General features: G+C 35.0%; 1 protein-coding gene across 8 annotated transcripts in view; it reads left to right on the top strand.

Moving 5' to 3' along the window:
- Positions 1 to 3,424, top strand: part of LOC106065282 (uncharacterized) — a 28,652-nt gene extending 25,228 nt beyond the window's left edge. For all 8 annotated transcript variants that reach the window (XM_056044039.1, XM_056044041.1, XM_013224064.2 and 5 more), the window contains one exon: positions 1,499 to 3,424. In XM_056044039.1, coding sequence (XP_055900014.1) covers positions 1,499 to 1,918 — 420 coding nt within the window. In that variant the 3' untranslated portion in view covers positions 1,919 to 3,424. The remainder of the gene's footprint in view (positions 1 to 1,498) is intronic.
- Positions 3,425 to 15,071: the final 11,647 nt, after the last annotated feature.

Genomic DNA, 15,071 nt, shown 5'->3' on the forward strand with positions numbered 1-15,071 from the left:
TATAATTTTATAAAACAAAAAAAAATATTTTCCATTGTAGGGACCTCTGTACAATCTTATTGACTGTTTTATTATCAGCATTTCTTTGTGTGAATTATTGTGTTATCTTTAATTTATTGACCTTTATAATTCATTGTGATTTACCTCAGGAATTTAAATATATTTGTATATGACTTTGAGTCATAGATCATCTGCCTTAATTTTAGTATTGCTATCTCTGTGATTAGTAACCCTATGCAAGATCCTATAGTTGTTTTTTTTTTTCATTTATTGTTTACCACATCCTATGTGGTATAAATAGTTCTTTCATTATTTAAAATATGTTGATCACTAACTTTTGTTCTTTTTATATTATAATGATATTCTTTTATCTGTTATATTTTTTTAAATGGTTTTTTTTTGGGGTTGTTTATTTTACATTGTTTATCATTGCTTACTGCTAAGACTAATTAATTGTTTGTTAGATGCTTTTTGCTAGCGCTAATTAATTGTTTGTTAGATGCTTTTTGCTAGCGCTAATTAATTGTTGGTTAGGTGCTAGTTTGAAAAAGAGCAAAACAACTCTCCATGTTGAACACATTAACATTTCAAACTACTTTTGTGTTTTGTTAATATGGACAACATTGACTTTTGTGCAATACTTTAGCAAGACCATTTTCTTTTCTAATATGTAGTGGGCTTTTTGAGAATAACAATTTTATGCTGTCTGGTTAAAAAGAAAAAAAGTCTTCTAAAAAAAATAACCCAAACTGAGTTTACTAATCAGCATTGTTCTTTTGTCTGTGTTGTTCTGCTAGTAAATGGAACATTGATTTCTATCAATTAAAAAAAGTCATCCTATGATTGACTGTTTTAAATTAGAGAATTTACATTTAACTCATTTTTGTTCTTAATTGTTGAATCAATCTATTTATTCCATCCATTTCTTATATTCTCAAATAGAATGAAAATGGCAGAAGATGAAAAACTTAAACCAAATATTTAGCTTATTCTATTCAGTTTTCTATTTTTAATTAGTTTAAATTGTATAAATACAACTACAATTTTAAACAAATATATATCCATAACTGTTTCAAAAGAGTCAATGATATTTATATATATAATTTTTTAAAAATGTGTTCAAAGTTCAACCTTTCCATGTGAATGTATCACTAACCATTCAACTGCTTGCACTATTTTCTAAAACCTCTATTTAATTAGACTAAAAAAAGATGTTGGTACTTGAAGAAGTTTGATAACAGAATCATTTAACATTATTATGGACATTTTTTTAAATTATTATTTTTATCTTTCTAGTGACCAACATTTCTTATAAAATGTTTTGTATTATATAATCCTGAATTTTGAAAAAGCCTTTATCCTGAATTTAAAAAAAATATTTATCCTGAATTTAAAAAAAACTTTTATCCTGAATTGTGGCAAGCCTTTGTGTTTGTTTTAATATCCAATCCTGTTGTTGTAAGTACTAACACTATAAATCCTAAATATATTTTGACAGTATCAAGAAACACAGTTGGAGCATCAGCCTTGTGCATTGCTCTGTAATGCAAATGGTGAAGCTTGTAAACCTGATACCTGTTGTGGGGATCGTAGAAACCGACTAAACAAGCGGAGCTCAATGTCTAATCTTGACACTGTGGAGGTTGGTGATGGCCAAAAGCGGTCAGTAGCTGGCTCCAATACCAACAACTCCAACAGATTTAACTCCAAGGTCCCATTCTCCAGCCACCGTAGCCTGGACATGAAGTTCAGCCCTGATGGTGATGAGGTTGTCCTGGAAATGTCTGGCATACGCAGCTCTGCGGAGGGTGACAACACTCTGCAGGACGGACCATCTCCACAAGATGACAACATGGTCAAGAGCATGGACTCTTCCAACAGCAGAGTTTTACTATCTGACCAGAGTCAGTTGACATGATCTTTTTGGCTTACATAATTCATCTTGTGTGTTTGATGATTTGTTTACTATTGAATTGAAACTTTGTGGATGGAGCAGCTTCATATTGTACACAGCAATTGTACAGCACATCAATGTTGGCAATACATAAGACAGTTATGTAAGTGCAAAATAAAATGAATCTTTATACATTGATACACAGATCTATATGTAGAATGTAAATTATAAGTATCATTTTGATGAATATGTAAGTATTACTTATATCCATTTCTATTTATAAATGAAGTCAAGTATTAAATAGACCATAAAAGTCAAGGCTATGGTCATAAAAGGCTTATGTTTAAATATGAGTCACATAGGCTGTGAAAGGGAAATGGAAGGAAGATGCTGTATGAATAAAATAGAACATACATTACTGAGAGAGCATATTTAGACTCAGTTGCATTTCCTTTGTTCTAATGTATTGAAGCTACCCAAATTTGGGTGTGAACCATCTTACACAGATTCAGTTGTCTTAAGTCAAATTTTAGCTCGTAACCTTTTAAGGAAAGGTGCCATAGTGATAGAGCAGACATATTACTGTGATGGATGGCTTTCAATGATATTGTTCCAGTTGAACTGATTGTAAATATGTGTTGCCTATTGTAGACTATAATCCTGGAATAGAAAATAGACATTGTTGAGAATGATAGCCAACTTGGAAATTATTTCAAAGAAGACTTATTAATAATGCATTTAGGTTCAGATTGGGGTGTACGAATTAATGAATTTGACTGTTGAAGTGCTTTCAAATAGCTTGCGTTCCCTTGATTTTTTTTCTCCCTCTAACCATGCCAAGTTTGTCCTCTCAAAATTGCAAAATCCATTTTTTTTAGCTGTAATCCCTCCTAATTATAAATATGGAAACCTATGTTATTTAACGTTCAGTCTTGAGGCCAGAGACTTTGACCTTTACTATAGAGCTGTAAATCTTTTTGAAGCCATCTTTGTCTATATCAGATCTGTCAATGATAAGAATTGAATTGTGTTATGCGATGCCTATGAAATGACTTGATCAAAGCTAACAAATGAATTCTAAATGACTTGTGTTCTATTTCAAAATGTTTTGATTACTCTAAGTGAAGCTCTTTGTTTTTAATATACCATGAGAACATTTTCATAGTTTTAGTTCATTCATTTTCTTAAATCTTTTTTTTTAACCCCATACTATTATTTTTTAAGTTTAAAAAAAAATCTTTTTTAACTTTATTTATTTACATCTTTTATACATTTATATTTTTTATTCTCACGACTTTGAAACTGACAAACTTTAGAGCATCCATTGTATTCTGCGTTGTGTTAAAAGGTTATTTAATAGTCTGTGAAACACATTCCAGCTGAATGCTTTGAACATCTAGATCAAATTGAATTGTATGGTTTGTACTTTGAACTGAGGTTGTAACTGCACTCTAGTTGTTTTTATCACAACTTATTCAATGAACATAAAATGTTTATTTTTGACAATTAAACTTTGGATCTAACACTATATCTACACATTCACAGAGTTTTGTTTCTTGCTTTTTAGTTAGTAGTTTTTTCTTTTATTACTGTTGCAAAATTTTCAAAATCTGAAATGGCATCTGGCATCAGTTTCTTAACTGTTTGCTTTTATTATACTTATATATGAATCTATTTAGATCTATATCTATGAATTGTCATTCTGTGTAAAGAATGTATGCCATGCCAGATATCTTTGGGTTGGGAAATGTGTTGAGTTGGTGTTTCCATGTTGACACTGTTTGCACATTGTACTGCAATATTGGCGTTCATCACATGTATTGCTAGAGACTTGTCTTGTTTTTCTGTCACTGATAAATTTACACAATTGGCAGTTGTATTTTGAAAATGAATGTTCGTATTGTAACTTAAATCATTATTAGAAAGATTTTAATGTCAAAAAAAAAATTTAGGAAAACGAAACATTTTTTAACTATAAATTTGTGTCCAATATAAAAATCTTGTAGTAGTCACATTTTATTTGTGGCTTTTATCTTACAAAAACAAAGAATAAAATTATATTTTAAGTTTATTTATTAATATTATTAATTTTCTTGTTGGTTTTTCTGTATGCATTATGTCAGTTTCCGCAAGTGGCTATGCACACCATTATCTAACCAATGCTTCCATTTGCATGTGTTTCAAATAGTCTCTGACAACCAGTCCAACCCTGGTCTTCATGTGTTTCAAATAGTCTCTGACAACCAGTCCAACCCTGGTCTTCATGTGTTTCAAATAGTCTCTGACAACCAGTCCAACCCTGGTCTTCATGTGTTTCAAATAGTCTCTGACAACCAGTGCAACCCTGGTCTTCATGTGTTTCAAATAGTCTCTGACAACCAGTCCAACCCTGGTGTTGTGTTTCAAATAGTCTCTGACAACCAGTCCAACCCTGTTCTTCATGTGTTTCAAATAGTCTCTGACAACCAGTCCAACCCTGGTCTTCATGTGTTTCAAATAGTCTCTGACAACCAGTCCAACCCTGGTCTTCATGTGTTTCAAATAGTCTCTGACAACCAGTCCAACCCTGGTCTTCATGTGTTTCAAATAGTCTCTGACAACCAGTCCAACCCTGGTCTTCATGTGTTTCAAATAGTCTCTGACAACCAGTCCAACCCTGGTCTTCATGTGTTTCAAATAGTCTCTGACAACCAGTCCAACCCTGGTCTTCATGTGTTTCAAATAGTCTCTGACAACCAGTCCAACCCTGGTCTTGTGTTTCAAATAGTCTCTGACAACCAGTCCAACCCTGGTCTTGTGTTTCAAATAGTCTCTGACAACCAGTCCAACTCTGGTCTTGTGTTTCAAATAGTCTCTGACAACCAGTCCAACCCTGGTCTTGTGTTTCAAATAGTCTCTGACAACCAGTCCAACCCTGGTCTTCATGTGTTTCAAATAGTCTCTGACAACCAGTCCAACCCTGGTCTTGTGTTTCAAATAGTCTCTGACAACCAGTCCAACCCTGGTCTTGTGTTTCAAATAGTCTCTGACAACCAGTCCAACTCTGGTCTTGTGTTTCAAATAGTCTCTGACAACCAGTCCAACCCTAGTCTTCATGTGTTTCAAATAGTCTCTGACAACCAGTCCAACCCTGGTCTTCATGTGTTTCAAATAGTCTCTGACAACCATTTCAACCCTGGTCTTCATGTGTTTCAAATAGTCTCTGACAACCAGTCCAACTCTGGTCTTGTGTTTCAAATAGTCTCTGACAACCAGTCCAACCCTGGTCTTCTTGTGTTTCAAATAGTCTCTGACAACCAGTCCAACCCTGGTCTTGTGTTTCAAATAGTCTCTGACAACCATTTCAACCCTGGTCTTCATGTGTTTCAAATAGTCTCTGACAACCAGTCCAACCCTGGTCTTCATGTGTTTCAAATAGTCTCTGACAACCAGTCCAACTCTGGTCTTGTGTTTCAAATAGTCTCTGACAACCAGTCCAACCCTGGTCTTCTTGTGTTTCAAATAGTCTCTGACAACCAGTCCAACCCTGGTCTTGTGTTTCAAATAGTCTCTGACAACCAGTCCAACCCTGGTCTTCATGTGTTTCAAATAGTCTCTGACAACCAGTCCAACCCTGGTCTTGTGTTTCAAATAGTCTCTGACAACCAGTCCAACCCTGGTCTTCATGTGTTTCAAATAGTCTCTGACAACCAGTCCAACCCTGGTCTTCATGTGTTTCAAATAGTCTCTGACAACCAGTCCAACCCTGGTCTTCATGTGTTTCAAATAGTCTCTGACAACCAGTCCAACCCTGGTCTTGTGTTTCAAATAGTCTCTGACAACCATTTCAACCCTGGTCTTGTGTTTCAAATAGTCTCTGACAACCATTTCAACCCTGGTCTTCATGTGTTTCAAATAGTCTCTGACAACCAGTCCAACCCTGGTCTTCATGTGTTTCAAATAGTCTCTGACAACCATTTCAACCCTGGTCTTCATGTGTTTCAAATAGTCTCTGACAACCAGTCCAACTCTGGTCTTGTGTTTCAAATAGTCTCTGACAACCAGTCCAACCCTGGTCTTCTTGTGTTTCAAATAGTCTCTGACAACCAGTCCAACCCTGGTCTTGTGTTTCAAATAGTCTCTGACAACCAGTCCAACCCTGGTCTTCATGTGTTTCAAATAGTCTCTGACAACCAGTCCAACCCTGGTCTTCATGTGTTTCAAATAGTCTCTGACAACCAGTCCAACCCTGGTCTTCATGTGTTTCAAATAGTCTCTGACAACCAGTCCAACCCTGGTCTTCATGTGTTTCAAATAGTCTCTGACAACCAGTCCAACCCTGGTCTTGTGTTTCAAATAGTCTCTGACAACCAGTCCAACCCTGGTCTTCATGTGTTTCAAATAGTCTCTGACAACCAGTGCAACCCTGGTCTTCATGTGTTTCAAATAGTCTCTGACAACCAGTCCAACCCTGGTCTTCTTGTGTTTCAAATAGTCTCTGACAACCAGTCCAACCCTGGTCTTGTGTTTCAAATAGTCTCTGACAACCATTTCAACCCTGGTCTTCATTTGTTTCAAATAGTCTCTGACAACCAGTCCAACCCTGGTCTTCATGTGTTTCAAATAGTCTCTGACAACCATTTCAACCCTGGTCTTCATGTGTTTCAAATAGTCTCTGACAACCAGTCCAACTCTGGTCTTGTGTTTCAAATAGTCTCTGACAACCAGTCCAACCCTGGTCTTCACGTGTGGTTCAGATATTGAGACCACAGAACTGTTGTGTGGGCAACATCGTTCCATCTATAAACAATGCCCAGGCTTTCATCTCGCTTGTTCTGTGAGATGAACCCTAGTCGTTAGGACTGAAGGAGGCCAACAATTATGTGCCAAAGTTGCCTGTGAAAGTTGCCCCATTAATTGTTTGATATTTAACAATTTCAGCATTAGTTACTTTCTGATTTCAAACATTTAAAATCTTACCAAAACATACATTTAGGAACTTTAAAAATTTTGTCATAGGAATAGATGCCTTGTAAAACCAGTCTGTCTGGATGAATTGAAGGTGGCTGTTTGGTGTCCTCGCTATGGTTATGAGTTTGAACCACAACCCATCTGCAGGTTGACCAGACTTGTTTATGTCAGATTTTTTTTAGAACAGCAGAAGATAAATGTATAAAGTTATGAAAGTAAGGGGTGGTAACCACAGACCTAGAACTATAATATGAGGTAGCCCAGCAATTGTCCTACTGTTGATGTAACCTGGTAGCTCTTACTGTGGAGGTAACTGGTTAACTCTCCTATTGTGGAGGTAACCCAACAAGTCTTCTACTATTGAGGTAACCCAGTAACTCTCCTTATTTAGAACTCTGTGGCATTGGTACTGGTACAACTTTTCAGACATAATATAATAAGAAGTGGTTTATTGTTGCATTCATGTTGCATTCGCCTTAAATATAATGTTTGTCTCAGAGATTAGGGAATAGTGCATTTTTTCCATATGACTGTCTAGACACTGATGTGACCTACATATTTTGCCACATAACATGACAGATCAAGTGTCTGAAGGGGTCAACCACTCGCATCTATCATTGGCAGTAGCTTCCCTTGGGTTCTAGGTAACTATAATGCAATAACTTTTCCTGCTGTTCTATATTTATTGTTTACTTCGGGGGGGGGGGGGGATGGAAACTTGTAACTGTTGTTTTTTTTGCCAAGAAGACTTTTTAACTTTAAAATCCCTCTACAGTGGGTTTTGAAGTTAAAACCCCCCTCTTCAATATAAAAAAAAAAAAATAAAGCAAACGACAGTCACCCTTACCAAATTCCATGATTGTAGACATGGGGGGCTTGGACTTTAACCCCCCCCCCCCTCCCTTTCAGAGTTTTTTTGACGTTCAAAACCTCCTCATAAAACTAAAGCAAATAACAATCCTCAAATTCTATTAGGGTTTTTAAGTTTTAACCCCCCCCCCCTTTTTTTCCATCGGGTTTTGAGGTTAAAAACCCCCTCTTCGATAAAAAAAAATTATTGGTAAAGCAAACTAGTCACCAAATTCTATGAGCGTAACCAAGGGGGTTTTGAGTTAAAAAAACCCTCCTCTTCTGCGCTTGTCTTCAAGATCCTTCTTAGGCTCTCAAATGTGTGCCTATGTAATAGAAATCATTCTTTTTGTCCAATTATCATTTCAAAAGTTTAAATATTTAAATAATAAAATCAAAATGTTTGACGGGAATTTTTCGTAATGTTATTCCCAACCCACTTGCCAAGGGAAAGAACTCAAGCTGCCTGAAACATACATGAACCTTAATTGCATTTTTGTGTCTTCACTCTCTCTACGCCTTCTTCTGTTACATATATTATAGTGTATCTGCAGAAGAAAAGTTTAGTCTATGCTCAAAAACACTATCATTAAAAATATAATTCTAGATTCATGTTTTAGGCCGATCTAGCGGTCAAAAGCACTGTCCATACACAATAAAATTCGTATTTTTTAATACAATTTTTGAAATCAGTTCTTTTAGTTGGCACAGAGACAGGAGAGGGACCAATAGGAATACAGGCCCCAGTTGCTGCAGGCATTCACCAACAAAATATTGAAGCGAATTCTCTAGCTACAGCCTGTGGGAAACGTCCCAGCAAACACCAAAGGAGCAAAGTAGGCCTACTGTTGGGGCCTTATGTTCGGTTGGAAGCCTAAAAGGATGAAATAAGTTATTAGTAAATACTACTCGAAACCTAGTAGTAGGGATACGGTCCGGCAAAAGGAGGGCATGCCCTCATTTTTTTGTAAAAGCTTAAGTTACTCTGTCCATCTGTCTGTCAGGTACATATCTTGTTTACGTTATTTCTCCCACTTCCCATTATCGGATCAAGATGAAACTTTGCAGAATTATTCATTGTCGATGACAAAACATGAATCAATGGTAAACAAGATTCGGCCCCCATCAAAGTCATCAATGGACTAGGAATATTTAAGCCACAGTCTTGTTTTGATCGTTTAAATTAATGAAATTCTAAAAAATCATTTGCCGTTTTTTTTTTCAAAGCAAATAGGACAACACTTCGTCTTTGATAAGACTCTTCTAACTCTTCTGGAATAAGATCTGAGCTAGCCAGGAAAACCAGTGACTTGGCAGAATTTAAGTCATTGGTTAATATGCATGACTAAATGCATGACGCGTAGGACGTAATCATCTTCTTTTGAAGTAACGTCTGTATTATATAAGATAAGGTACGATCCAACTGATCACCTAAAAAGTAGAGTAGGAATACAAATGATCACCTAAAAACAGAATGGAAACCTCCCAGATAGAATCTAGACTAGACCTAGAATCTAATAATAGGCAGCATTTACAGACCACCGAATTCTAGTTTAGAATACATGCAGGAACTATGTAATCAGATTACTACACTTAAAGAGACAAATAAAAATGCAGTTTTTTGGATTATGGGTGATTTCAACCTACCTGATATAAATTGGAAAACACTAACCATAGATAAACACCAAAACCTTAAGGACATAAATGAGCTTTTCATAGAAACTTTACACAACCTAAGTTTAGATCAAATCATTAAAAAGCCAACTAGATTAAACAACACATTAGATCTTTTCTTAACCAACAGACCTGGATTAGTAGTTGATTATGATATTATCCCTGGTCTATCAGACCATGAGATCATAAAAATACACAGTCAGATAAAAGCAGTAGCCAATACAAAACCCAAAAGAAAAATCTTACTCTGGAATAAATGTAACCTAACACAACTACACCAAGCTGCATTAAACTTTCAACAAACATTCTTATTAGAAAAAGACATTAACCAACCAGTCGATGACCTCTGGAATTTCATTAAAAACCATCTTAAAAGCATTATAGAAAATCATATACCAACTAAATACACATCAAACAATATAAATAAATGCTGGTTTAATAATAGACTAAAGAAGCTTTGTAAACAGAAGGAAAACCTATATAGAAAATTTAAAGAAACTAATGCAGAAAGAGTTTACAAAAAGTATATAAAAATTAAACACTTAACCCAAAAAGTAAGCAGACAGCTGCAGAGTGAATACATAAACAATGTAATATCTAAAGATAACAAAAAAAACCTATGGTCATACATTAAGTCTAAGAAAATGGAAACAACAGGCGTAGCGCCATTAAAAGATGAACATAACATAATACATAATGACAATGAAACTAAAGCAAACATTCTAAACAAATACTTTGCATCAGCATTCTCAGCCCCAGGAGACAAAGACATATTACTGAATTTGAACCAAGTAGACAACATAGAAGATATAGTAGTACAAGAAAATGGAATTCAAAAACTATTAGCCAACACCAAACCAAATAAAGCTTCTGGACCTGATGGTATTCCAGCTAGATTACTCAAAGAACTAAGTAATGAGCTAGCCCCAGTGTTCAAAATACTCTTTCAGGCTTCACTTAACCAGGGCAGAGTACCAAAGGACTGGAAAGAAGCTAATGTCACCCCCCCTATATAAAAAAGGAGAAAAATCTGACCCAGGAAACTACAGACCAGTATCACTTACCAGCATCACATGTAAAATCCTAGAACACATAATATGTAGCAACATCATAAACCACTTAGACAAACATAATGTCCTCACACCATACCAACATGGCTTTAGGAAATATAGATCATGTGAAACACAACTAATAGGACTAATTGATGATTTTTCAAAAGGTTTAGATAATAGTGAACAAATAGATGCTATCTTACTAGATTTTTCTAAGGCTTTTGACAAAGTTCACCACCATAGTTTGCTTAAAAAATTAAAATATTTCGGTATTAATGGTCCACTGCATCAGTGGATTAAAGACTTTCTGATAGGGAGAGAACAAACTGTAATAGTAAATGGTTCTAAATCAACACCGATAACAGTAAACTCAGGTGTACCTCAAGGAACAGTCTTGGGTCCACTACTATTTTTAATTTACATAAATGATTTACCAAATTGCATTACTTCAGGAACAAAAGTCAGATTATTTGCAGACGATTGCATAATATATAGAACAATAAAAACAACACAAGACACAGATATTTTACAAAGAGAATTAGATGAATTACAGAAATGGGAATCAAATTGGAGCATGTCTTTCCACCCAGAAAAATGTCAGTTGTTAAGAGTAACAAAAAAACTAAAACAAATTAATTCCACTTATCTTATTCATGGCAAACCAGTAACACAGACTAAAAACGCAAAATACCTAGGTGTTATAATAAATGAAAAACTGTCATGGAATCCACATATTGATGAAACTACAAAAAAATCAAACAAAGCATTAGGATTTATTAAAAGAAATTTCTATAAATCAAATAAGAAAATAAAACTAAAATGTTATTTAACCTTGGTTAGGCCAATAATAGAATATGCATCCTCTGTTTGGGACCCCTCAACTCAAGAAAACATTAAGAAACTAGAACAGACACAAAATAGAGCAGTGCGATTCATAACAAACGAATATTCACATTTGACTAGAGTAACACCTTTAGTAAAATCACTAAATTTAGAAAGCCTTCAGGACAGAAGGCTCAAAAGTAAAGTAGCAATAATACATAAAACACTGAACCATAATCTTCAAATACAAAAACAAAATTTAATAAAATACTCTGAAAGACACAAAGATAAAGGCACATTCCTCGTCCCATATGCTAGGACAGCTAGCCAGGAAAACCAGTGACTTGGCAGAATTTAAGTCATTGGTTAATATGCATGACTAAATGTATGACGCGTAGGACGTAATCATCTTCTTTTTTGAAGTAACGTCTGTATTATATAAGATAAGATATATAATCTAGATCTAGAATAGAATTTGTATGACTTTAGGCTAAATCTTAAAATTACTAGACCTAGAGTTAGGCCAATATCATAATCAGGATTAGATGTAGATCTAGTTGGCCTACTACTGGATTATAATGCACTGGCTATGCTGTTCTCATCACATTCACTGTGATACTACTGTTTACATAATAAATAAATCTGCACCCCTAAACTGTAAGAAGATAAACAATTTCCTTAATAATTTAAAGATGTACATTTTGTTCAAATTGTTAAATACGTTTAACTCTAAATCTAGAACTACATCTGGCCTCTATTGATTGTAATTTAGATTGTTGTAAAGTGTATCATGAAGATATGTCAAAACTACGCGCTATAAAAGTTATTCGTTTTTTTTTTTTTAACTTTCAACTAAAACGAAGTTCGTATTAAAATTATTTTTAAAAACAACATTTGAATCAGTATTCTACTACATGAGTTAGTTAATAAATAGAAAATATATTTTATAATGATCCATTGAGACTTTTTCCATTGTGACCTTAGATGCAATTTTTTTGTACCAATGCGCGAATCTATGAATGAAGCTTGATTTATTAATGAAGAAGTCTGTGGCCTTTTTAAAAGACTTACATTCCCTGAAGTTTTTCATTTAAGGTGTATTTCTGTGAAAATTCTGCTTTCATAGATAATTTACAAAATTAGATGGTTCACTTTCAGAAAAGAAAAAAGTAGCCGTTGCATCAGAACTTTGAATGATCTAAAATATCATGATATCCGATTTTCATTTTCTGTTCTTGTTTTTGAGATATAAACGGGACGGACGGACTGACAGACAGGCCACACAAAACTAATTACGTCTTTGTCTTTTCTCCTTTCGGGGGTCGCTAAAAATGACCAATTATTTTATCATGGAGTCGTGCGGTATGAGCGCTGGATTGTCGTCTGGACGTCTCGATGGTCCCGAGCTCATCCCCTGCCAGCTGCCATCCCCACGTCACTCTGCCGGAAGTTTGGACTTCGATATAGATTATCTTTAACTCTTAAAGGAACATCCAACATGTTACAAGCATTTTACCTTTTACATTACTGTTTAAAACAACCATTGAGCCATAGGACGGAATTCTCGAGCTGTTCAAAGATTATTTCATGTATACACAAAAACACATTGCCATTCATACTTACAAATTTATATGTATGTATAAGTTTCATCTTCTCTTATTCCTTAGTCTGTTGGATGTTGGGGCACCATACAAAAACTGTCAACCGTCTTTCTCCATTCCAGTCCCTTGCCTTGGATATAATTTCATTCACTGACAGGCCTTTCCATTCTTTGATGGCTTCTCGTCGCTTCCACTGTATAAGTATATTCCTTTCTAACCTTGGATAGGTCAATAATAGAATATGCATCCTCTGTTTGGGACTCCCTCAACTCAAGAAAACATTAAGAAACTGGAACAGACACAAAATAGAGCAGTGAGATTCATAACAAAAGAATATTCACATTTGACTAGAGTAACACCTTTAGTAAAATCACTAAATTTAGAAAGCCTTCAGGATAGAAGACTTAAAAGTAAAGTAGCAATTATACATAAACACTGAACCATAATCTTCAAATACAAAAACAAAACTTCATAAAATATTCAGACACAAAGATACAGACGCATTGTCTGTACTATATATTGGGACAAATGTGTACAAATGTTCCTTATTCCCTAGTGCTTATAGAGCATTGAACGGGTTGCCTAAGTCAACCAGGAAAACCAATGACTAGGTACACGCGTAGGACGTAAATATTTTCTTTTTGGAAATAAAGTCTGTATTTTAGGCCTATAAGATAAGAAGATAAGATATTATCTAGACTTTAAAAAAAAAAATAGGTACTAACTTATTTGGTGATACGGTAAATATTGCTAATGGGGGATAATCTTGACCGCCTTTCTTTTATTAATTCGGTTGTCTTTCCTGACCACATCTTTGATCACAAAAGTGCTTTTAGATTGAAGCTTACAATATGTTAAACCAGTGATGCCCAATCTCATTCCATCTGCGGGCCATTTTATATTCCGACACTCGTGTCGCGGGTCACATGACCGATAAGGTTAAAAAAAAAAAAAAAAAAAACGAAATGAAATTGATTTCAAACTAATTTTATGAGAAAACCGTGGATCTAATGGGATTTTAATTTTTTTCACGCGTTGGAAAATGAGTTACTCTACTTAAAATACGAGCAACATTGTAGTAAGACTTACCACCGACTCATTTTCTTGTCTTTTTTTATTAAATATATACCGCCATATGTATTTCATAATACTGTTCATATGCTGTTTTATTTTTCCTAACTGCCCCACTTTCTTTATAAAACAAAGATATCGGCTTATTTTCATGTTCCACAAAAATTTGAAGATCCGTTCAACTTTTCCTGGTACATTTGACATTAAAGGGTTAAAGGTCGTGGTACCAATCCATTAGAAAACAAAAAGTCCCTAACTTGAGTAAAGCTACATTTTCAACGTTTTCTTCTTTTTTTTTGGGGGGGGGGGGGGGGGGAGGGAGTTTTCTACACTTTGTTTCGGCGGACCGGATGAAACCACGTCGCGGGCCGCATCTGGCCCGTACTCTGGGAACCACTGTGTTAAAGTTGTTTGTTGTTTTTACATGTTTCGGATGTTCCTTCAAAGTGGAAGATAATTTACTTCCTAGTCCAAACCTCCCGCAAGATGACGGGGGATGGGAGCGGGCAGGGTTTGAACCCGGGACCATCGATAAATCTGAACGACAGTCCAGCGCGCAAATCGCACGACCAGACAGCCATTGTAAAGAGTATAACCACAAGTTTGAAGATTATTTTGAAGAAAGATCTACATAGAAATTTAATTGAACGTAAACTAATTAATCATTTTTTGTCATATTTAAATGGAATAGAGATTTACGTGAAGACTTAGTCATTGAAATGTAAAACTTTATGTGTTTCAAATGAAAGCTTCTTTGGATCTTATAAAATACAGACGTTACTTTAAAAAAGAATATGGTTACGTCCTAAGCGAGTCCTTAGGTCAATCTAGTCATGTATGTTAATCAATGTCTTAAACTCTGCAAAGTCGCTGGTTTTCCTGGCTGATTTAGGCCGAACATTGCATGCGCTAGGGAAGGAGTAGTAGAACACATTTATCTTAGCACATGGGACAAGAACTGTACCTTTATCGTTTGGTCTTTCTGGGTATGCTATTAGGTTTTGTTTTGTGTTTGAAGATTAGGGTTCAGTGTTTTATGTATAACTGCTAATTAACTTTTTAGACTTCTGACTTTTGATTTTTATTATCATTATTATGCAAATAAAAAAAAAGGAGTAACCTATTTAGTTACTGTTGATTTATAGTCTTGGATTTAGC

The sequence above is a fragment of the Biomphalaria glabrata genome, chromosome 10 (assembly GCF_947242115.1).
Source record: "Biomphalaria glabrata chromosome 10, xgBioGlab47.1, whole genome shotgun sequence".
Taxonomy (NCBI): domain Eukaryota; kingdom Metazoa; phylum Mollusca; class Gastropoda; family Planorbidae; genus Biomphalaria; species Biomphalaria glabrata.